Genomic DNA, 24,450 nt, shown 5'->3' with positions numbered 1-24,450 from the left:
GGAGGGGGGGGCCTGGCTCGCCTGGGCCTAGAGCAGAGGGGCTTCATCGACACTCGTGGTCTTCAATCCCTCTGAGTTACCTAGGGTTATGCCCAGTGACACCAACAAGTTTAACACATCAGTTAGATTTATTTTGCCCGTTGTTGAATGTGGCTATGCTATCTGCTCCACCACCTCCTATGGCAATGAGTTCCACAAGTTTATGCACTATATATACATACAGGACTTTATTTTGCTGGTTTCCTGTCTCCTGCTCAGAGATGGAGGTTCCTGGCTAAGTAGTCTTACCTGGGACTCAGTGAACAACAGCACCCTGTTTGTCATATTTTGTCATAATTAAAATATATAATTGTAACAGCATTAAATTGCATTTACCTGAAGGGATAGGAAGGGTTGCCCTGCAAAAGGACGGTGTGAAGAGTTTGCCCTCAGCCCACGCCGCACAAAATGGCGGCCGAACGCGAACAAGATGGCGCTGCTCGCTACCGCAGGCCACGCCCCTAACGCCGGAGCCGTTACCAGCGTGATTACACGATCCGCTTGGCGCCTGCGCGGTGGGGTGGCGCGCGCTTGTTTGAACAGGGAAGCGCAGGCGGATCGGGCGAGGCTAAGCTTTCGTGGTCGGAGCGGAGCATGTGAGCGGGGCTGGGGTTTCAGTCTTATGCAGGGGCGATCGGGGGTGGTGGTGCCGGTGGCGAGCAGAGGGGAGAGCGCGAGTGCCGCGAGCTAAACGGGGTTGGGGGGTAGCGACTACCTCATTCACTGTGCGGCGAGACCTCGCTGATTGGCCGGGAGGCGGGAATATGCTAAGGTTTCCCTGATGATTGGTTGGCAGGTGGCTAGTGGTCGAGGCGCTCTTGCTGCGGGTCTCCCCCAGCTCATTTGCTTGTGCTTGTGGCAGGGCCGTATTTCCCTGTGTATCTGTGCATTGAAATTACCGCGGAACTGGGGGTGGAATGTGTATTTGCGAGGAAACACTGTAGTGGGGCCCTATTTCCTTGTGTATCTGTGCACTAGTGCAGTTTCCAGCTACTGGATTGAGGTAAAGAAGGTGTGTCTGTAAGGAAATACGGGACTGGAGGGGGTGCCCTTAAATTTTGAAATACGGTGTGGAGGGGAGGGTGCACTTCACTGAATTGGGAGAAGCTGCAAGGAAATATGGCCCCCACTATCCTATCTGCACACTGCAATTTCTAGCCACTTGATTGGGAGGGGAGGGTGATGTGTTTGCAAGGAAGTAGAGGAGCTGGGGGTTGCTTTGGGGAGGAAGGCAGGTTGCCTTGGTAGGTGAGGTCTGTGGAGTTTCACTGGGGCAGCTGGAGGTCACTGATTCCCTAAAAAAAACTTTATCTTGCTTCCATCCCATCCCCTCACCTTACAGCAAAGATGAGCTCAACGCCCCAGTCTGCTGGCCGTTCCCTGAGCACCGCCCCATCCTTTGATAGTGTGTTTGTGTCCCCCAGCACCCGGCCCCAGGCCCTGAGTGCTGGCAGCACCCCTGAGCTGGAGAACTTGGCCAGGAATGATGATGAGCAGGAGAGGAAGCAACGTCGGCGCTCCCGCATCCTCGACCTGCAGCTCAGCAGCACTGAGTCGCCCCTTTTGGTCAAGTCCCCTGCTATCAGGTAAGAGGGCTGCTGCAGAGCTCCGCCCGTGGGGTGAGGGCAGACACGATCTGAGGTTAAAGAGGCAGGGAAGAGATAATGGAGGGATATGATCTGGGTTTGGGGGGGAAGGGGGAATGACACAGACCTGATCTGGAGTTAAAGCAGGGGAAGATGGATGAACAGACATGATTTGGAGTTAAGGGGTGGGAATGATAGGCAGACATGTTGGTGGTTAAAGGGGCAGGGATGGGACAGAAATTATCCGGGGTTAAAGCGGGGCAGGGTGGACGGACAGACAGACGTGATCTGGGGTGGAGGAGGAGCAGGGTGGGTGGGCAGACACAGATGTGATAAGGGGTTAAGGGGATGGGCTGACGAGCATAATTCAGGACTAAGGGGCAGGGTGACCGTAACTATTTTAGGTAAATCTGGGATGGGGAGACGTGCGGCCTGGGTCCAAGACATGCTGGGGAGCATGGTGCCTTTTCTCACCAGAGCTAGGGCCGCAGTGTCAGCCGGGCTTGTGGGGGTGCTGCAGGGGCTTTGTCTGACTCATGGCTCTGGCTCTGTTCCAGCACCTACAGCTGCATCCTAGCCATGAGCCCCTGGGTTGGGTGTAAGGCCAGGGCTGGCTCTGCCTGCCCTGGCCTTACACCCATCTGCCTGGTTAGCTTCTATGACAAAGGCACCATGTTCTCCAGCACATCCCGACAGCTACTCTGGCCCTACCTGCTGCCACACACCTGTGCATGTGCACTTCGCCCCACGGCTCCCAGGAGCAAGGCCAGGCAGGACAGTTTGGGACATGTGGTCAACCTAGGCAGGGGGCACAAACCCAACCATGGTTGCTTCTTGGTTGGGGGATATGATCTGTACCTCAGGCTGGGTTGGTGGGGTTGCCTGCTACATATCTCATCCCTGAGGCCCTTGGCCCTCCAGAAGCTCTCTGGGGCAGATGTGGCCCAGGACACGACATTTACCTGTGGTGTTCTCTGGAGGTGCCCAGTGTTGAGCTCTCTAAAGCAGAGGTTCTCGTCTTCCTTCAGGCAGGCAGACACTTCTCTGCCGGTGATCCCAAGACTGACAAACACTCAGATTTCAGATCACTACTCAACCTGCATTAAGCTGTCTGCAGAGAATGTGAGTTCAAAGCTGTGGCTTGAGGCAGCTTTAAAGATGGCCAGCTTGTTATTCCTCGGGCTGGGAGCATTTAAAATGGATTAGTTTTAGGCAGGCACCAACAGGAGTTCTAGGATTCCCGCTGGATTACTGTTGGGAGGGGGTGGTTTATCTGGAGCGGGGAGGCAAAAGCATCTGTGTTGTGGATTATGAGCCCTTCTGGGCTGGAACAGTCTCCATGTCCCTACGATGATGGGGTCCTGCTCTGGGATAACTGGGGAAAGGAAATACCATCTTTTCTCTTGGACAAGGCTTGCCTTTTTTTCTCCCAAAAATTGGTCCTCTCCCTCAAAATGGGACAGGTGTATTATGCAAGATGACTGACTTTTTGCCTGGTCTAGTAACACCCAGCTTCTGATTCTTGCATTACTATTCAGGTACCTGTGGTGGTCCATTGACTTAATGGCTCATTGCTTTTCACTCCAGAGAAGATAACTCATTTCTCTTTCATAGTCATAATGGTCCAGTAATCGAGCTAATCTTTCTTAGGACAGTCTTGTCGTCTACTGCCTGCTTTGGGTCTCTCGCCTAATTCACAGCTTTGGAGGCCCTTTAGCTCTTTTCAACCATAGATCCACCTGTGGAAACCAGTATTCAGCAGCAGCTAGACTTTCAGCTTCAATTAAGCAGAAAAGGGCATGAGAATCAGCTGAAGATCAGCCTCTGTCTGTGCAGCTATGACGGGGGGGTGGGGGGGAATATTTTAGTTTCCCCTTCATTTTGCTTATCAAAAACAAAGGGTGTGTTATTCCAGGGTGGATAAGAGAAAACAAGACATTTACTTTCAGCTCCTTGATAGAAACTGACTAGTATTAGAATAAGATTCCTTGAGGAACACCTCAATTAAATGATTCCCCACATGCTGTAGATTTGAATTATGCCATTTTTCCAGAAATAAAAGCTCCTGTTTTGTTCTGTTACAGAAAATCACCACAAAAAATGCCTTTGGCTTGCATCTTATTGACTACATGGCAGAGATCCTCAAGCAGAAGGACTCCGAACTCACCAACTTCAAGGTGAGAGGTCCTGTACTGTCTGATCCCTTCAGTGCCCTATTGCCTCTGGTATCTGCTTGAGGAGATGAGCTCAAATATATCCAGGGCAAAGGAAAGGTAACAAGACTCTGTATGAACTCTGCAGTCCAGAGCTGGTAGATAATGGAGAGGACCTTTCTTCTCCTGTTGAAGTAGTAACTCCAGCTATAGGAGGAATTAAGATCCATGGAAATTACTGAGCATCCCCAAAGCATTTCTCTGGGCTGGGGCTGGCTCATGAGTAGCTTAGGAGAAGCGTACTTGGGTGATTCAGACTCAAGAGTAAAGAACAATCCATGAAATGCTTACTCATGTGATGCTGAAAGCACAGGTTCTAGTTAATGGCCACTCAAAAGCCTGCCAGTACCTTAGGATCACTGGAAAGTCAGGCTGGAAGGGACATCACAAGGGCTTCTAGTCCAGCCCCTGCTCCAGGAACACTTAAACTATCCTAGGCAATTCTCTGTCCAACTGGCTCTCAAACATTTCCAGGGATGGAGGTCCCTTCCCCCCTCTGGGCAGCCTGTGCCAATGCTGGGTCACTGTCAGTCAGGAAGGTTCTCGTCATCTCCAGTCTCAATGTTCTCTACTGCAGCTTAAGGCTGTTGCTCTCTGGCCACAGAGGGAAGCCAGTTTTATTCCGTCATCAGTTGCCTTTCAAGTATTTGAAGACGGAAGTTCCCTTTTGGTCTTCTCTTTTAGACAATCCCAATTATTTCAGTATTTCCTTTGCTTTCTGCTCCTCTCCTCTCCTGTCAGACTTGGGTATAAAGCAAATGCCTTGCAGCATCTTGGGTTTGCAGCTCCCATTTCAACTTTAGCTGATAGCTCATCCCAGTGAGGCAAGACCCTTCCTCGCTGTCCATCCTACATCCTTCATGTTCCCTGACCACCTCCTTTCCATTACACAGATGGCAGCTGGCACCCTGGATGCCAGCGCGAAGATTTATGCTGTCCGTGTGGATGCTGTCTATGCTGATGTCTACAAAGTCCTTGGTGGGCTGGGCAAAGATTCCCAATCTACAAGAGAAGAGGATGGTCAAGACTTGGGTATGCTAGCTCTGTTCAGAGGAGAGGGATCTGGTTCTTGAGCTCAGCGACTGCCACGGAATGAATACCGCTTCATTCTAGGCAATGTTCAAGAACAGTCTGTGGCTTCATTCTTGTATGAAACAGGAAGCAGTATTCACTAGTGAGTGAAAAAGATGGGAAGAGATGTGCAGGATACAATAGATGACCAGTTGGGCATTCCTATATGAGCTTTTGTTTTAAAACAACCCAACATGTATCCAAATGAAATGGATTAGCTGTGCAGAATTTTGTCCTTTTAGCGGGTGAATCGCATCCCCCATTATCTTGCTCATGGATACTTCAGGACACAAGGTAACATGTTTCCTTGGTGCTTGATAGGCCCAGTCCTGTGCACCCTGGGAATTTCTATGCTGGATCACTTCCTGAGAAATACCTCCTGGGATCTCCAGGGTGGGTCTTGAAAGGCAGGCAAAGTTCAAGTTTCCCTGCTCCCTGAGATGCACCCTGGAGATCCTGGGATCACATCTCTATAAGCAGGGAAGGCCGGGCCAGCACTCGGTGCTTCAGGGGTCTGATCCTGGGCAGGATTGGGCCCCTCAAGCCCCCAGAGCACCTGCCCAGGGCAGCTAGAGAGCATGGGTAGCTCTAGGCTGCCAGCGCTCTCATGCCAGAAAAGCAAGAGACATCTACTGCAAAGTAGCAGCAGAGATTGATACCCCCTTCATTACAGCTCTGGCTTCGGGGCATTTGTGGTGTGACAAGGGACACATACTTTCTGCTTGGCCTTTGTGCCACCATAACAATTTTCATGATGGCACAAAGGACATCTGTTTCTGCTCCTAGAATTACTGTAATGCAGTTAGTTGTTTTTTCTCCAAAGCACTTGAACCTGCAATAGTTTTGCAACAAATCCCTAGGGCATGGTTGAGGTTTGGGGGAATGGGAAGCAAACTTGTGGGAGAGGTGGGTCCACACGTGACAGCCTGTGACTGAATTGCACTGAGCTGAAGCCTTCTGTTAGCACCTCGGCCAACTCCAGAGCAGCTTAGCTACCCCCCACCTCAGTAGTCTTGTGTTTCTAGATGGAACTGCCACCCTGGAAGCCAGGAAGAAAGCTCCCACGAAGAAGAAGCACTTCTACAAAACCATCGAGCAGAACCCAAGTAACCTCAACGTCCCGGAGACTGATTGGAAATGTGAGGTGGGTACCAAAGGGCTTGGCTGCTGTGTTGATCTGTCCTCCTCCTTGGCTCCACTGGGCCTGTTTCTTAAGATGGTGGCTTTGACCTTCATGTATGATCTTGTTACAATCACAGCAAGCTTTTCTTTTGTGCTCTTCTCCATTCTGTACTGCGCAGTCGGGGTGGAGTTCCCAAGCTCTGCCTTAGCCCAAAGACAATCCAGCCGCAAGCATGATACTCCTTTCAAATTCATGCTTGAGGTTTCTTTGCCCCTATCTCACCCCCCTGTTCCACCCCCCCTTACATTCACATACAGGTTGATCCCATGCTTCAGAAATCAGCAGCCTCCTTTGATGAGAGTAGCATGGTTGGCATCTTCCTCAGCACACTACACATCCACAGCTACTGCAGCGAGCTCCAGTTCGAATCCAAGGTCACACCTCTCTCATCTTCAGAGATGATGCTTGAGTCCCCGAGCTCTGCACCTGTAAAGGTGGCAGACGTTAACTGTAAGTGCACATGATTCTGTATTTGTCTCTTGCAGCATGCTCCTTTCGAATATGACCCACACCTTGTTTTGGGAAAGCAGAATGAAGGAAAGTCGCAGCCAAAAGCTGAATGCAGACCAGCTTGCACACCCTCAGCTAGCTCACTGGCTGCTTTGGGCTCAACCTCTTGGCACCATTGCAGCTACTGCTGAATTTTTACAGCAACTTTTGGTGGCACAACCAATTAATCAGTGGCTTTTGAGAGGGTTAACTGAACTCTACCCCTGCCAGAGAGGAGAGCCCTGGATGGCCATTCCAGCAGCTCCATGCTTCTATTCCAGTGTAGAAATTGGGTTTCCCACTTCAGAAAATACACCTCAGTTTTGTCGAGCTTAGTGTTTTGGAGAGGAAAAATGTACGCGATAGTGTGAGCTCTGGCATTGTGCAAGCTCAGCAGTAAATGCTTCTGCTCATTATCTCCCAACACAATGGGCACTCAACAATCTGTTCAGGTTTCAGTGCCAGCCGGCTTACTTGGATTATCTGGCTGTGGGTTCTTTGGCTCTGTTATTCAGGCATTACTCAGTATAATCAGTCTCCAGGCTCACATCTTAGATCCCTGGCTAGCCACAGAGTTTGTCCTGTCCAGGGATCCTGGTTTTCTTTGACTTTAAAAATAGATAAATTGCAAATTCTCTGCTTTTCTTGTTTTGTTTTTAAATGAAAGGCCACTATATATAGATATCAAGAGAACATTGTGTTCAACTGATACATTTACAATTTTAAAGCAATTTTGAAGCCTACCACTACCTCAATCACTAATATAAAATAAATACCTATAGATCTTGGTATTTGAGTTTTTTGGGTTTTTTATCATAGAAAATCAGAGCTCCTCTGGCCCCCTTAGCTCACAGAACATGGGTCCAGGCCCCTCACTCCCAAGCTATAGCTCCTCAGCCCTGACAGAGGGGGGAGCCACAGTGTAAGGGTTATGGGGCCAGGGAACCAGGTCCACAGCCCCCTGCCCTCCTGCAGCAGCACCCAAATCCCAGCTGCCACCTGCGGGAGCATAGCTGCTGCAGCAGAGCATGGAGCCTGGCTTCCCCCCGCTGCTGCCTGCCTGCTGTGGGCTCAGGCACTGGGGGCAGGGGGGGAAGGGGCAGCTCTCTGCTGCTCCATGCACACCCAGTGGGGGCAGGGGGGACCATGACCCCCAGATCTGTGTAGGGTGGAGGCAGGCTGCCTTCTGTGGGCTTGGGTTTCCCATCCTGCTGTCCTTCCCCAGGGCCTCTGCAGCCCTGAAGGTGTGACTGACACAGCAGGGTAAAGTGGAGCTGTGCAGGAAAGCTCCTTGGCTTTGTAAGCTCTGTGCTGCCCTTGTGAGACATCCCCTGCCTATGTAGCTGGAGCAAGGGCGGCAGGATGAGGTTGTGTCCCTTACTACTGGTACATGGGCAGGGGATGCCTTGCCAATGCATGCAGCAGCCTGGAAGCTGTCCCCACCCCTCCCCATCCACTGGACAAGCTGCCTGTAGCCCTATCTAGCTCCTTGCCAGGCCTCTGTAGTTGTACATTCTAGCCCCAAGCCCTACATGCTCCCTAGGTGGGCAGTAGTCCCAGTCCTGCCTAGCTCCCTCCCTGTGGGGGTGTCAATTTCTCCCTCCCCAACCTGTGGGAGCTGCTCTCCAGGTTGCCCCTGCCTGACTGCCTGTTGCCCTTCTGTAGAGAGCTATTTGCAAAAGTGCAAAATCTGCAGGTTTCTCTATTTTTAAAATAAAAAATCCGTGTCTTCCTTTGCAGGGCAGGGAAATCTGCATTTTCTCCAAGTAGCATAACAGTTGTTACGCTGTGTGCTTCAACTTGGTGGGTGACCAAGGTTAGAATGCTCTGTAGAGATGCACCAAGAGTAGTGATAACGTTTTTTTTGTTGGTTTTGTTTTGTTTTGTTTTTTTGTGGGGGGGAGTTGGCATTCCCTCTCCAATACCCAAGCTTCTGGGTATTGGGGTGAGGCAAGCTGTTCTGGTAACAGTTACTTTTTAGCTCTGTGCACTCTGTCACCTCTTAGCACTCCTGCTGAAGTGCATTGAGAACCGTCCCATCTGCCCTTCCCTTGCTAGCCTCCGGTTCACCGAATGGGACAGCGAATCTCACAACGAGGTGAGTTTGTTGAGGTACATGAGTTGTCAGGAGTAGTTTGTGCCCCACATGAGCTGTAGCCTACCAAAGTTTGCACAGAGCTGATCCCCTTCAGGCAGGGGTTTAGACAGTGACCTCTGGAGTCCCTTCCAGCCAGGCTCCTCTGTTTCTATGAAAGGCCTCTTTGGGATGGGAAAATGGGGAGCTTTTTCCTGCATCTGTTCACTTGGGGACTGTAGGCCAAGTTTGTTCTGTGTCCTTGAGGGATTGGGTCTCAGACCAACTCAAGCTGCTTGGAATGGCTCAGAGTGGAAAACGGGGTTCTTCTGTCACCACTTTAGAATTGGCTTGTTACCACCTTTCCTCACAAGTCTCTTTAACTACTTCCCTAAGAAAAGAGGGAGGGGGGTGAGAAGGGACTGTGGATTTCTTGCTCTCAAATACAATGCACTTAAGCCAAAACTACAAATACACCCTTAGATACACTGTGAAGATCTCAAGCTCTTATTGTATAATGTCTCCTCCCAGGCATTTTGCTTAGTTTTAATGTGATCTTACCACTGCTTTAGCTGGTGCATTCATTGCTTCTGTTCTGTTTAACTGGGCTGCTTGTAACCTCCTCAAAGCCTTGCTCAAATCTTTTAGAAGCAGGCTTCGAGGCTGCCTGCATTAACCAACTTTCTGTAGTTGGACCACTTGAAAACTAGTATGTCACCAGCCTTGGTTGTTGTGGCTTGTGGTGTTAAACATGTGTTTTAACAGTGCCCTACCTTGGAAGTCCATGTGACCTGGTATTGAATCCTGTCTTGGAGTATGTAACTTCTCGCTTTTTCCTCTCTCATGCTCTTTTCCTCTTGGTTTTGGCTGCTGTTCCTGAGCTGCAGTCGGTGTCGGCTCTGCTGGAAAAATTTAAGAAGAGTGACCAGGCGTTCAATGTCAACGCTGACATGGAGGATGAGCCTGACAACTGTGCTGATGCCCCTGTGATGGATGACTTCGACGCAGACCTGCTAGACAGGACAATGGCAGGGGAGCTGGGCAAATTTGTACAGGATCCTGAGGCCTTCAAGATGGCACATGAAGGCATGAAGTGAGTGGTTTGAAAGGGTAGCATTGTTGGACTGTAGGTCATAGGGATTTCTTGCTCTAGGAATAAGCCTCGGTGACTTACCCTGTTTGCTTCAGCTGTGCTGCCTTCTCCTCAAAAGGCTCCGCCCAGCCTCTGAAATGCTTTAAATACCTTATGCAGTTAAAATTCTTTTACCACACATACTTACCAGATACACACATGCCGCCCAGTAATTGGAGACAAAGGGCTAGAAGGGACCTTGATAGGTCATCTAGTCCAACCCCTGCCTAAAGCAGGATGGCCTGTATCCAAACCATCCTGTCTAAATCCATTGGCCAGCTTCCTAGCAAAACTGCAGTCACACCTGACCCAACATGAGACATCATGCCCAAACCTGCTATGAGGGAAGAAGGTAGACCATGGTAGCCAACGTCCAGCTGCTACAGAGAGTCTAGTGGATTGCATGGCCTTCTTCCTGGGAAGGCAATCCTCCCGCTTCTCCCCACTCCATACCAATCTGACCATGGGGTAGAATTTCTTCCTGACCCCAAATCTGGTGTTGGTCTAACCCTGAGTGGAAGGGCAAGACCTTCTGGCTTTAAGTCTCAGCAGAAGCATTGGCATAGCCCAGTCATTTCCAGCTTGGGCTGCAACCGACACTTGGTGTCTCTGAGGTAGGCTTAAGGCCTCTGATGCATGCAGCAACAGGATTGTGGGGACAGAATTCCCTTCAGCCCCATGTGGCAACTAGCAAAGCCCAAAATACTGGAGCATAAGCATAGCTACATCTAGCTGGGGCCTGTCCAGTGTTCTTGAACACCTCTGGTGAAGGAGAGTCCACAACTCCCCTGGGCATCTATTCCACTCACTCACTGCTGTAATGGGAAAGAAGCTTTTTCTGAGATCTAATCTAAATCTTTTGCTGCCACTTCCAGCCATTGGTCCATGTCCTCCTCTGCAGCAAGAGAGGTTTTTTTCCTCCCCCCGCTTCTTTATGGCAGTCCCTCAAACCTTTGAAGACTGCTATCATGTCTTCTCAACTGCCTTGTCTGCAAGCTGAACATACCTAGCTCCTTCAGACTCTCCTTGTATGACTTGCCTTCCAAGCCCTTGATCCTCTGTCACCTGCCCCTGGACCCTCTCCAACTGCTCCATGTCCTCTTTAAAATGTGGAGCCCAGAACTATGCACAGTACTGCAGGTGAGGCCAAACCAGTGCAGACTAGAGGCATGATTAGTTACCTCCCATGACATGCATCAGTAGAAACATTAGGTACATCTGAAAACTGCACTGGCCTCTTATGCAGCTGTGTTGCACTTCAGACTCCTACCAAGTCTGGTCTGCCAAGGCTCCCATATCCTCCATAGAGCTGCCATCCAACCAAGTGTCACCCAATTTGTTTTGGGGGTTTTGATTATTCTTCCCACAGTGCAGCACCTTGTTTTATCAGCATTGAACTTCATCCTGTCAGCTCCAGCCCAGCTTTCTAACCTGTTGATCCTTCTGAACTGTGCTCCCATCCTCCAACATGTTCACAATCCTTTCCCATTTCATGTTGTCTGTATGCTTGCTTGAAGTTTCTATGCTGGCATCCAGATCATTAATAAATCAACCCTCCAAAACTGGGGCGTGTCTTGAGGTTTGTCTGTGCTAACACTTGGGAAGCCAGTGGGGAGGAGCAACCCATATCTGAATGAGATCTTGTTTGGCAGACATGCCTGTCCTGCTGTCCCCTGCATTGGGCAGTGGTGTCTTTTGAATGGAGTGACTTGCCTGTATTCTAACTATATCAGCTTGCATTCTCTTTCCAGGAAGAACGTGGTCCCTCTGGGTGAGGGAGACATCACCACCATGTGCCTCCACCTCTCCATGAAACCTGGGGAATATTCTTACTTCAGCCCCCAGATTATGTCAATGTGGGCTGGCCCAGAGCACTGGAGATTCAAACCTCGCCATAAATGTACGTATGTTGATAGGCCATTCAGACTATGGATCTGGGTCCGAGCTTATGCAACTGTGGAGGGCTGGCATCCTAGCCACTCAATGAGAAGTGTAGGCATAGGGCCTACATAGCATAGCATGCATTGCTTTCCAGTTAGGCTTCTAACCAGTGTGAGAACATGATGGCTCTTCTAGCTCCTCTTTCCCATGAAAAGGTTTCACAACTAGGGTGATTGTGGCAGAGTGGAGATGATCTCTACTACATACTGTTCAATGTTAACTTTCCCTCAGCTGTTTATGAGACAGTAGCTTTTGGCTGAGGAACCCCTGAAGCAGTTGAGGGTGAGATGAGCTCCCATCTGCTGTCTGGGGCCTCTTGATGAGGCTTATAGTATGATTCATAGATTGTTAGGGGTGGAAGGGACCTCGCAGATCATCTGGTCCAGCTTCCCGGCTTTAGGCAGGAAGACAGCTGGGGTTAGGTGACCCCAGAGAGAGACTTAGACAGTCACCCTCTTGAAAACCTCCAGGGTAGGTGACTGTACCACCTCTGGAGGGAGTCTGTTCTGCAGTCTGGACACCCTGATTGTGAAGGAGTTTTCTGGTATTAAGCCTGAAGTAGCCTTCCAGGAGTTTGTATCCATTGGTCCTGGTCTTCTCCAGGGATGCCCTAGTGAACAGTTGTTCACTGAGCTCCTGATGCACTCCTCTGATATAGCGGTAAGCCACTATCAAGTCCCCTATCAACCTTCTTTTTAGGCTAAAGAGCCCCAGGTCCCTTATCCTTTCCTCATATCACTTGTCTTGCAAGTCTCTGATCAAATGGGTGGCTCTTTGAATCCTCTCAAGTTTTTCCATGTTGTTATTGAAGTGTGCCGCCCAGAACTGGATGCAGTACTCCAATCTTAAAAATCTAGGTGACTGCGGCATTGAGGCCTACACAGTCAGATGGGTGGCAAATTGGCTAGATGGTCGCACCCAGAAAGTAGTGGTGGATGGATCATTTTTGACCTGGAGGGATGTGGGCAGTGGAGTCCCCCAGGGCTCAGTCTTTATCAGTGATCTGGACATGGGCGTGGAATGCACACTGTCCAGATTTACTGACGACACCAAGTTGTGGGGCAAGGTGGGCACGTTGGAGGGAAGGGACAGAATCTAGCTAGATCTAGACAGGTTGTAGAGGTGAGCAGAAGAGTATAGGACGGAGTTCATTGCAGACAAGTGCAATGTACTGCATCTAGGGAGAAGGAACCAGCAACACACCTATAGGCTGGGAAACATCCTTCTTGTCAACATGGTGGCAGAAAGGGATCTTGGAGTCATTGTTGACTCCAGGATGAACACGAGCCGCCAATGCGAGGAAGTGGTCAGTAAGGCTAACTGCACCTTGTCATGTTTCTACAGATGCATCACAAGCAGGTCAGGGAGGTGATCCTTTCCCTATATGTGACATTGGTCAGGCCGCAGTTGGAGTACTGCGTCCAGTTCTGGGGACCACATTTCAAGAGGGACGTGGTTAGCATTGAGAGGGCCCAGAGGAGGGCCATTTGCATGGTCAAGGGGCAGCAGGGCAGGCCCTACAAGGAGAGGCTAAAGGGCCTGAACCTATTCAGTGTCCACAAAAGAAGGCTGAGAGGGGATCTGGTGTCCATTTACAAACTCACTACGGGGAACCAGTGAGAATTGGGGGAGGCTCTGTTCCCCCTGGCACCACATGGAGTTACTAGGAATAACGGCCACAAATAGTTAGAGATGGCTCAGGCTGGACATCAGGAGACATTACAGTCAGAGCTGCCAGGGTCTGGAATGGGCTCCCAAGTGAAGTGGTGCTCTCTCCTACCTTGGGAGTCTTCAAGAGGAGGACGGACAGATGTTTGGCTGGGGTGATACGACCGCGGCACCCATTCCTGCCCAGGCCAGGGGGTTGGACCTGATGATCTGTTTAGGTTTTTCCAACCCTAAGCACTATGAAACTGCAGTCTCACCAGTGTTAAGTATAACGGGAGTATCACTTCCTTAGTTTTACACAAGATGCATTGGTTGATGCCATACCAGCGTGTTATTTGCCCTGCTGACCACCACATCGCACTGATGGCTCATTCATTGGATGGTCAATCATTATCCCTAAATCCCTTTTGGCTGTGGTGCAAGTCAAGATATCACCACCAAGCCTGTATGTATGCTAAGGGTTGTTTGCCCCCAGATGGAGCACATTACACTTGGAAGTGTTAAACTTCATCTAGTTCTGGTCTGCCCAACTCTCAAGCTTGTCCAGGTCCACCTGTATCTGCAGCCTATCTTCTGACATGACCACGCTGCCTCATAACTTGGTGTCATCCGTGAACTTGGCCAGCAAGCTTTTCACTCCCCCATCCAAATCATTGATAAAGATGTTAAAAAGCACTGGTCCAAGCACAGACCCCTGAGGGACACTGGCCGCTTTGCACCAGGATGACACAGATCAGTTCCAGAGAACTCTCTGGTCCTACCCTGTAGTCAGTTTCCCACCCACTGAACCGTCAAGCAGCTGACCCCACAATCTTCCAGTTTTTCCTACAAGGGTATCATGGGATACTAGATAATGTCTTTAGGAAGTCTAGGTGTATAACATCTACTTAGTCTCCCTTGTCCAGGTGGCAAGAGACCTTGGTTGTAGGAAATGAGATTGGTAAGACAAGACCTACCTGTGACAAAGTCATGTTGGCTGTCATTCAGAATCTTACCTTCTGCAAGCATATTGGAGAAGGTAAGATTCTGAATGATACACAGATTCTTTTATGAGCTTTTTCTAGGATTTTCCCTGGGATGGAGGTTAGTCTCATTGGCCTGTAGTTGCCCGGGTACTCCCTCTTCCCCTTCTTGAAGATGGGCACAATGTTGGCCTTCTTTCAGTCCTTGGGGATTTCCCCTGTGTGCCATGAATTCTGAAAGAGCTTTGCCAGAGGTTCTGCAGTGACCTCAGCCAGCTCCTTCAGCACTCTTGGATGAAGTCCACCTGGCCCTGCTGACTTACAAATGTCTAGCTTTTCTGGTTGGTATTGCATCCACAGTGGGGAAGTTGTCAGTCCTGGCATTTCCCCTGTAAGCCTTATCTCACTTGACTTTCCGCTTGATCTGGTGAAATACCGCAGCAAAGTGGGCGTTCAGGAGTTCAGTTTTTTTCCCTGAATGTCAGTTATTAGCTGTCCCAAGGTGTTAAGCAGGGGTCCCACAATTCCATTTGTTTTCCTTCTACTGCCTACATACCTAAAGAAGGACTTTTTATTGTCCTTGACTTCTGTGGCTAACCTAAACTCAGTCACTGCCTTGGCTTTTCTGATCATTTCCCTACAAGTGCTGGCCACTGTTGTATAGTTCTCCTTGAGGACCATCCCTAGCTTCCATTGTGCATACACCTCTCTTTTTTTAACAGAACCGCAATGTCCCTATTAAGCCAGGAGGGCTTGCCAGCCCTTCTGCTACCTTTCGTCTTTGCAGGAATGGTTTTCTTTTGTGCTTTTGAGTATCATATCCTTGAGCAATGGCCACTTTTTGTGCACCCCGTTTGCCTTCCCTTTGTGGTCCCGCATTGCCTCCCTTACTAACGCTCTTGAGCCTGTCAAAGTTAGCATTTTTGAAGTCCAGGACTTCAATCCTGCTGGTTGATTTGTCGACCTTGCAGTGGACAGTGAACCTGATAACTTCATGGTTGCTGATCTCCAGGTTACCCTCAGTGTTCAAGCCACACAGCAGATCATCTCCCTTGGCCAAGACCAAGTCTAGGAGAGCATTACCTCTGGTTGGCCCTTGCACTTCTTGGGTCAGGAAGAGCTCCTCTATTACAGACGGTCAGGAAACAATGATCTGACCTAGCCAAGTGTTCTTTCCAGTCTATGGATAATTGAAGTCACCCATGACAATTAAGTCCCTTGCGTGTGTGGCCTCTATCAGTTCTAAAGAACTACAGATCCAGCTCCTCCCCTAGGTTTGGTGGCTTGTAGTAAATGCTTGCGGTTAGGTTTCTTTCACTTCGCCCCCCTGAAGCTTGACCCAGAGGGTTTCAAGCTCCTTATCTTTGGAGCCAATGTCGGCCTCCAGAGAGGTATACTGCTCTCTCATGTAGAGAGCTACCACTCTGCCTTTTCTCTCTACTCTGTCCCTTCTGTGCAGGGTGTGGCCCTCTATGGCTATGCTCCAGTCATGTGAGGAGTCCCACCAGGTCTCTGTGATCCCTACCAGGTCACATTGCCCACTAGGGAGCAAGAGGGCTAGCTCCTCCTGCTTGTTCCCCATGCTCTTGGCATTGGTGTACAGGCAGCTGATGCCCCCAACTGACCCCCTTGATTTCCTGAGACGCTGTGGGAGAACTGTTTGGTTAGCATTTTCAAAAACAGTTGTGCTACTGTCCTCCGCAAGGGAACTTTCCTGTGTGCCAGTCCCTGGGCATGCTCCACTTGGAGTTTACCTGTCTCCCAGCAAAGTTAGTTTAAAGCCCTGTCCAATAGATCAGCCATCCTGGCTGAGAACAGGGCCTTACTTCTCCACCTGAGGTGAATGCCATTTTGTCCTAAGAGTTATCTCTGTCTCTTGTGCATGCTGTGGTCGAAGAAACCAAACCCCTTGTGGTAACACCACTGTCTGAGGTGTCTGTTAACCTCTTCCATGCAGCCTTCCCTCCTGGGTCTGTGCCCAGGAAAACCTACTTGAGCTAGTCCCTTGAGCCCAGCCCCTTGTAGTTATTCACGACCTGGTCAGGGTTACCCCTGGCCATGTCATTCATTCCCACATGGATGAGAAGCATGGGGTAATAGTCAGAGGGACGGATGAGCCTGAGGATCCTCTCCGCAACGTCTTGGGAGACAGCAGACCTCTCAGGCTAAGGGGTCCACCGGCAGATAGGTCCCTCCGTACCCCTCAGGAGTCCCCCACTAGCACCACCTGGCATCTCCTCCTAGGGGTGGGAATACTTACCTCCTCCTCCAATGTCTCCTTGTGTGTAGTGAGGGGAGTGTACCTGTTATGCAGTGGTAGGGGAGGAGTGGCCCTAGCTCTGCATGCTGGAGACCATCATTTTCCAGGTAGCTTGGGGGGGGGTGTTTTTGTGGCCCATCTTCTTTGTGGCCACCTCTTCCTCCTCCTCCTTCACTTTCTTCCTTTCCTACATTTCGCTGGAGTAGGGCCTGGCAGTAGTTGTCAATGTAATCTTCATGAGCGCTGATGAGGTACATCAGCTCTGCACCCTCCTCAAGCTCCCACGCTTGCCCCTCCAGGGACTCCTAAGGAGCACATCCCACATGTGGTGGTGCTCCCATTCTTGCATGTCAGCAGCTGCTGCTGCACCAGGCAGCCCCTGCAGTCCAGGGCCAGGACTGTAGGCTCTGTCAAGGTGGAGGTCTTGGTTTTGAGAAGCTGATGGGCATGGCAGGTCACTGCCATGGGTGTGAGGTACTTTTTGTACTTCCCTGATCTCAGCAGCAGCTGCTCTTTAGGCCTCTGGGCTCAGGCTACTTTCTTGGACCAGCCCTCTGGGCGCCTTTTGTGTGCCTCTCTGTGCGAACTTCCATGCCTTAGTTGGGCCACACCTGTTTCCGCTCTCTGTTCGCAGGGCTCCCTGTGGGGCTCGGCTAAGTAGGGACTGAGGGGCGGGGGTTGGGTCCACTTAGCTGGTGCGGCATGCCCTCAGCTCCCTACAAGCGTCCCTGCACTCACCTGCCCTCTCTCTCTGCTCAGCTCTTACCTCTTGGCTCTTCACTGGGGAGTCTTCAGCTCCTGGGGGCACAACACGTGTGAACCCATGCATCTCTGCCAAGGAGCAGGCAACACACTTACAGGAACATCTACTATAAATATGCTTTCATGTAAGGAACAGTTTTTTGCTACTGTCCTTACAAGGGTCTGGGGTCTAGCATGGTTGCTCTTCTGCAATACCAGGAAGTTCCTGCTGCCACTCCCAGGATGTCACACTTTCTGGATGCTCTGTGTTCCCAGGAGGCAGGCAACGGGCCATGATGCTGGAGAGAACTTGTATCTGGCCTTCCAAAAACAAAGAGTGAATTTGGAGGCATGAAAATACAGAATCCAAGTGTAGCTTACAGCCACCCTCAGGTGTCCAAGATCAAGCAATTTTCTGCTTGTAGAATAGAAAGGCTGATGCCATTTTGGAGTCTAGTTTCCCTGCTATTGCAGAGAAGCTCTCCTCATCTGGAGAGGAGTGTGGAGTGTCTCCCTCTGCCTGACCCTTCCCTGAGGAACAGTGAGAGAATTTTTAGCAGTACTCGCAAATTGTCTAAATTCTCCTGCACCCAGAACTGACCTGTAACTCCCCTTTCTCCACTCCTTCCTTGCCTTTTCTTCATAGTGGAGGCAGGTGCTGATAAAGAGATCAGGAAGAAGAATGCCAAGAAAGTCTTTGAAATCAACTTTGATGAGGAAGTCAACTTTGAACCCTATTTCCAGGAGACCAGGGTATGTGCTGGACTCTGAAATGTGGGGCATGGGTTCTGACTTTTTTTTTTTAACCTGTAGATTGAGACTTTGACTCTGAAGCTACCCCTGAACTTTCTAATTGCTTGTTAACTTACAAGTGTGTCTAGCTCTGGGGTCTGAAAGCCACACTGGCTTCTTCCTGGTATCTTTCCCCTCCAGCAACGAAGTATTTTAGATCCAATTTTGCCTTCCAGTGGGGGGGAGGGGGTGTCTTCAGATTTGCCCTTGGAACAGTTAGCAAGTACGTATGAAGTAGAAGCTAACTTATTCTTGCACAGCTTTCTAGGACAAACAGGAATGAAGGGGACCCAGTGTTCACCTCTTTGTCAACATTGTTATTTATAACATATTTAATAATGCAATGATGACTCTTTCCATGGTGCCCCACTTTGTTCCCTTTCATAAGAGCCTCAATTTGTAGTTGGACCACTGCTAGTTTTAAGGTTCCTCTTAAATTGCCCCTATTTTACTGAGGAACATGAAGCTCTGAGGATCCACTTCTGTATCCTTGGTTTTTAGAGCTCTAGATGTGCAAGCAACTTAGCACTGAGGTTAGAACTTGGAGCTCCCACATACTGGGAAGCGGGAGAGGTCTGAGGTGGTTTTCCTTGAGGCTTGAGGTGCTTGATCTGGAACCAGCCCTGGTGTAACCCAGCAATGACGTTCAACAGGCAGCTACCACCATGGCCAAATCTGTCCTTGAAAGCCAGAAGAAGAAGAGCACGACGCTCCCAGCTGACTTCCACTATGATCCCAGCAGCCTCAACAGGCTCTTCCTCAAGCCAGATGCCAAGGTGTGTGGTCTCTCTGGCTCCTGCTGGTGTTTAGCTGCTGGCCCAAGGTTCTCCAGCAGGGGCATATAGTGATAGAAGAAGCTGGGCAAGAGAAGGTCCCTTAAATACAGAGGAGTCCATCACTGATGCTTAGCAGGCTGTGGTTGTTTGTGTGGGATGAAGAGGGGAGGATGTGAGAGCAGGCGATGCAGTAGACTTGGAGAAGAGAGAACCTGGGTGCCTTTGGGGGTGAGAGAGCATGGCTAGATTGTCCCAGTTGGGTTGCATAGGCCATCCACCCTGTCTCACCCAGCTGTTACTGTCTGTCTTCTCCTTAGCTGTGGAGGATGTCCACGCAGAGCAGCTCCTCAGATCACAGTGATGAGATTGGAGAGTACGATTACAACAACCCCAGTGATGCTTCCAACTTCTGTCCTGCTTCCCAGGTAACTGGGATGGGGCCAGGGTCTTTGCTTTGACTAAAATCCACCCCCCTTCAGACATGATACTTTCACTCTACTCCAATAATATTGAGGTCAGGCTGACTCTGAGCTTCCCAACTTCTGTGGCCACCTCTGCTGAGACACTGTTTCAGGCTTATTCCTCTTTGCCAGTGACAAACCTTCTGTTCCCTTTCACACAGCTATACCTCGAGCAGGTCTTTCTTCTGGTTTCCCATGCGTTTTGGGTTGCCAGTAAAGTGACCTGTTTTGGTCTCTGAAAACCTCATGGACTTTCTTCCAGGCTCTGGCAGACCCCTCCTGTCACGAGCCTGCATCTCTCCAGCTTTAGCCATGGCTAGTAGTTGTCCATGAATTCCATTCAGCTGTGAATGCCTTCCTTCATCCTTTGCCTGTTTGATGTCTTCCCTGTTTGTCTTGCTCCAGGTACGTTGTTTCCTCACATGTACGTCCTGGAATATAATATACAGAAAGGCAGAATACAGTTCTTTCCTGCCTATTATGTGTGAGGAAAATATGGTAGTTGGGTCTCCATGAAGTCATTTGCTCGTGCTTTGCAGGAAAGGCTGCAGACAGACATGTTGATGTACACAAAGGGGGTCTGTTAGCTACTTTGCCAGGCAAAGAGAGGCTGCCAGGCATGGATACAAGATCCCTCTTCATTTCCAAGCCCCCTGGACAAATGTGTCCATCTTACTCTAGTTCAAGGGCTTGGTTTGGGCATGTGGGGAGAACACCCCACTTGGTTGGGGGACACAGTCTCCCTCAGCTCAAGTCCACGTGTGCCCTCACCATGTTGGGTTTTGCCTTGTGCTCAGTGTGCCAACAGTGATGATGACAATGACCCTGCAGACTTTGGGGGTCAGATCGGGGACTTCGAGCTCACTGCCAACATTGCCCAGGGCTTCAGTCAGGAGATCGATGGCAACAGGGCTGACATCATGACCTACGGGGAGTCCAACCTGGTCACAGAGCCTAAAAAGGTGAGAACAGGCACAGGGTAGCTTGGAGTCGGTCCAGGAAGGTGTTCAGATGTCTGCTGTCCCCACCCCCACCTCTGACTGGGGCCTCTGCCCCACCCTAGCCCAGCATGTCTGTCCTCAGGTCAACAAGATTGAGATTCAGTATGCCAAGATGGCCAAGAAGATGGACATGAAAAAACTCAAGCAGACCATGTGGGACCTCCTGACTGAAGCCAAGCAGAAGCAAGCGCTGGCAGAGGTAGGTACAATAAAACATGCTGGCCCCTTGTCAGGCTGCCCCTGCCACATGGTAATGTGGGAGCCCTGTCTATTCGCTGCATGGCCACACCGAGGAGTCTGTCACCAGCACATGCAACCTTCTCAAGCCCTATGTAGTACTTACTCCCCTTCCCTCTGGTATAGATTGGCCTGTCTCAGGGCAATCCATTGTAGACATAAGGGGCATTTTTACACATGCATGTGCCACTGCACCAGGTGCTTTTAAATGCTGCAGTGTATGCATTCCTATAAATGGTGACATGCACATTGGTACAACACACCTTTGATGTGTGTTAGTTCACTGCCACCATTTTCTCAGCACTGATGTGCGTTTTGCCACTTAGCTGAATGCATGCAAAGCAGTGCTGGGCACATCAGCTCGCTTGCTCAGCAGACTTGATTAATCAAGCCTGCTCTAAGCTTGCACTGGATTTCCTATGTGTATAAATGCCTAAGAGCTCCAAGGAGGATGCCAACTTGGTCTCCTCCTGCTTTACCAAAGCCTGGATGAGGCTGTGGATGATGCCTGTGGCTCTTTGAGGGGAGATGCTCCTTTTCATAGTTGGTAGGGTTGGAAGGGACCTGAGCAGATCATCAAGTCTGACCCCCTGCCACGGGCAGGAAAGAATACTAGGGTCAAATGACCCCGGCAAGGTGATTATCTAGCCTCCTTTTGAAGACCCCCCAGGGTAGGAGCAAGGACCACTTCCTTTGGAAGTTGGTCCCAGATCCTAGCTGCCCTGACAGTGAAGTATGTCTAGCCTGAATCTACTCTCTGTCAACTTATGGCTGTTATTCCTTGTTAGTCTGAGTAGTGCTCGGAGGAACAGGGATTCCCCCAATACCTGCTGGTCTCCCTTGGCCAGTTTATAGACGGCCACCAGATCCCCTCTTGGACTTCTCTTGTGGAGGCTGAACAGGTTCAGGTCTCATAGCCTCTCCTCATAGGGCCTGCCCTGCTGCCCCCTGATCATGTGAGTGGCCCTCCTTTGGACCCTCTCCCCGTTGTCCACATCCCTCCTGAAGTGCAGCACCCAGAACTGGACACGGTACTCCAACTGCGGCCTGACCAGTGTTGCATAGAGGGGGAGGATCACCTCCTTGGACCTGCTTGAGATGCATCTGTGGATGCATGCCAAGGTGTGGTTAGCCTTCCTGATTGCATCCCCACATTGGCGGCCCATGTTCATCTTGGAGTCTATAATGACTCTAAGATCCTTTTCTGCCTCTGTGCTGATGAGAAGGGAGTTCCCCAACCTGTAGGTATGGTGCCGGTTCTTCCTCCCCAGGTGCAGTACCCTGCACTAGTCAGTATTGAATCCCATCTTGTTCTCATACGCCCACACCTGTAACCTGTCCAGATCCAATTGCAGCCTGTCCCTCCCTTCTAGCATGCCAACTTCTCCCCACATCTTAGTGTCATCCATGAATTTGAACAAGGTGCTTTTCACCCCCTCATCCAAGTTGCTGATGGAGATGTTGAACAGTGAGGGCCTGAGGACACTCTTTTAGAAAGAGCTGTGTCCATTTCCCACCTGGAGGACACCAGGCAGGGCTGGTTCAGGAAAAAGCTGTTTCCCCAGTGATGACTTGTGCCTGCCACTGTCTACCAAAATGGCACTCTGAGGTCCTGAGTGAACACTTGTGGTATATGGTGATAGTGGAGCTGAGTGTCTGAGCGCTGCCCTGTCATCTTTCTCTCTGAGCAGAGCAAAGACGCGGAGGAAGAGGTAGCGGCAGTGGTAATGGGTGAGAAGGTGCTGAGTAACCTCACAAAGGAGCTGCCGCACAGGTATGTGGGGCACTGTTGCCCATTTCATGGTCCATACAATAGTGCACCACCTTCCCTATTTGTGGTGCAGTTACAAGTGCGTTGTAGCATAAACGTAACATGGAGGGGTTTTGAACTTCAGAGCTGCACTTGCTGCTCAATGTGGATAAATAACCAGAGCCAGAGTTGCTGTCTAGTTTGCTTCCTTGAAGACAGCTGGCTGGATCCTGGGCACTTCCTAAGGGAACCCATTTCTCTTAGATGGAGAGCCTTTCCACCCTGGTACTCTATGGGCTGGCTTGCAGGGGTGTGGGGCAGTGCCTCTCATGAGGGGAGCAGCCTCAGGCTGGCTGGAACTGGTCTGGGACCTGCCAAGCAGGATGGACTCCCCTGCTGTGGCTCCAGCTGCCAGCTAACCCTCTCCACCACACTTTGGAATGTAGGTTGCCTTCCGTGATGGCGCAGAACCTCTCCATCCCTCTGGCTTTCTCCTGCCTCTTGCATTTGGCCAATGAGAAGGTGAGTCCATGTCCCCTGGTGGCTGCAAGGAGAGGAGTGGGGGTGGTCTCTGCTTCCAAGATCTGGGCACAAATGTGGCTGCCTCAGCTTAGGACCTGATCCACAAGGAAAGTACAAGTGTCACTCAGGCTGTCTCAGACCATGGAGGAGTGGGATGGAAGTGGGCAGATGTCACCTCCTAAAGCCTCTCCTGCGTGCTTTCCCCCTGCTGCTTGGGCAGCTTTCATGGCATAGCATTGAACTGCTGGGAGTGCCTTCTACAGCAGGGGTGTTGGCCAATGGGGCAAGCTGGGGCATGGTATGGAGAGATGCATGTGGCATGCAGCAGATGAGGGAGCAAGCATAAAGCAGAGCAGCCAATGCGGCAGGGAGTACAGAGACCCCACAGCTCTAGAGCCTTTTTATTGTGTCCAGCTCTGTCCCAGTCGCAGGTGATGTGGTCACTGCACTCTGCTCACAGCTGTTCCACTGTTACTGGGTCAGGCTAGAGGGGAAAACTGAGGGGAGATCAGGTGGGATGGGGGCCAGATGGACCAAAGGCAAGCACTGCCCGGCCAGGCTCCTGACCCTTCAAGCAAATCTCAATGGGCTTTGCTGTGGAAGCAACACTGTAGATTGGGAATGGCTGTGACTCTGTACTGGGCCCATGCCAGGTCAGACTTGATCCATGAGCTCTTTGAAATGTCCCTCCTGCATGTCAGACAGCTAATACTTTTCTCCCTGACACGCTCGGGTCTTTCAGGTCACACCAGAAAATGGGTCTAGCTTAGTGGGAGCTGGGGGCAAGAGCTCACAGCATGAGCTGGCTTTCTCTTGTCTTTCAGAACCTGAGACTACAGGGTGTGGAGGACCTGTCCGATGTCCTCATCCAGCAAGCGCAGTGAAATAGCACTCCTACTGGGAGAGGAGCCACCATCCCCTCCTCCCCCACCCAGCACAGGAACCTGGCTATTGTGCAACAGTGGCTCTTCATTTCTACCTGTCTTCTCTTCTCTGGGTTGTGCCACATGGAGATCCCATGGACTTCTGAGCTTCATGGGGCCCTGGGTTAGGGTGAGCACAGGTGCTGCAGCCTCTTCCACCTGTCACCTGCTACTTCACTTGCACTATCCAGCCTCTTAAGTCCTGGGGGTCCCATACCCCACTCATACACAGTAGGCATCCCTTAATCTGCCTTCTTTCCAGGCTTTGACCCCTGCAATGAGAGCCTGGAGCCCTTGCAGTAGCATGGGGACTAGAATCCCACAAATTAATCCTCCACAGAGCCCCTTGGTATCCTGGCTGCAGCAGTAACAACCTCCTTGGGGTGCTGCCACCTGCTCTGTGACAGCACAGCAATGGCTTCCTGTATATAACCCCACCCCTCCTTGTAATTTTTAAGTCTCCTTGTAATTAGCACCTCTGCCTGTTTCACCCGTAAGATAAATTGGTCCTTTTGTATAGCCCTGCCTTGGAATAAATGGCTGTAATGGTGATGTATGCTGTGCCTGGGAGCCCAGAGCAGTGGTTCTTACCTGGGAGTGCTTGTCTGTTGTGCCCCCACTGCCCTTCT

The 24,450-nt window shown here is 50.6% G+C and overlaps 1 protein-coding gene across 3 annotated transcripts; it reads left to right on the top strand.

Annotated features, from left to right (window-relative positions):
- Positions 1-378: 378 nt before the first annotated feature.
- NCAPH (non-SMC condensin I complex subunit H) lies at positions 379-24,377 on the top strand. Of its 3 annotated transcripts, none has more exons than XM_090055343.1 (18): positions 379-635; positions 1,382-1,625; positions 2,654-2,747; positions 3,710-3,802; positions 4,732-4,870; positions 5,935-6,053; positions 6,350-6,542; positions 8,588-8,679; positions 9,543-9,748; positions 11,539-11,687; positions 18,006-18,112; positions 18,805-18,927; positions 19,245-19,352; positions 20,186-20,350; positions 20,472-20,588; positions 22,318-22,400; positions 22,823-22,898; positions 23,723-24,377. In XM_090055343.1, the coding sequence occupies exons 1-18, from the start codon at positions 470-472 to the stop codon at positions 23,780-23,782; spliced, it is 2,334 nt and encodes a 777-aa protein (XP_089911469.1). In that variant the 5' UTR covers positions 379-469; the 3' UTR covers positions 23,783-24,377. The 3 variants fall into 3 exon arrangements, with proteins under 3 accessions (XP_089911469.1, XP_089911470.1, XP_089911471.1); XM_090055344.1 differs by lacking the exon at positions 379-635 and adding an exon at positions 893-1,042; XM_090055345.1 differs by lacking the exon at positions 379-635 and adding an exon at positions 947-1,051.
- Positions 24,378-24,450: the final 73 nt, after the last annotated feature.

Source organism: Crocodylus siamensis, chromosome 6 (genome assembly GCF_052110815.1).
Source record: "Crocodylus siamensis isolate JL-2025a chromosome 6, ASM5211081v1, whole genome shotgun sequence".
Lineage (NCBI taxonomy): Eukaryota > Metazoa > Chordata > Crocodylia > Crocodylidae > Crocodylus > Crocodylus siamensis.
This window is presented reverse-complemented; position numbering and strand designations above follow the sequence as displayed.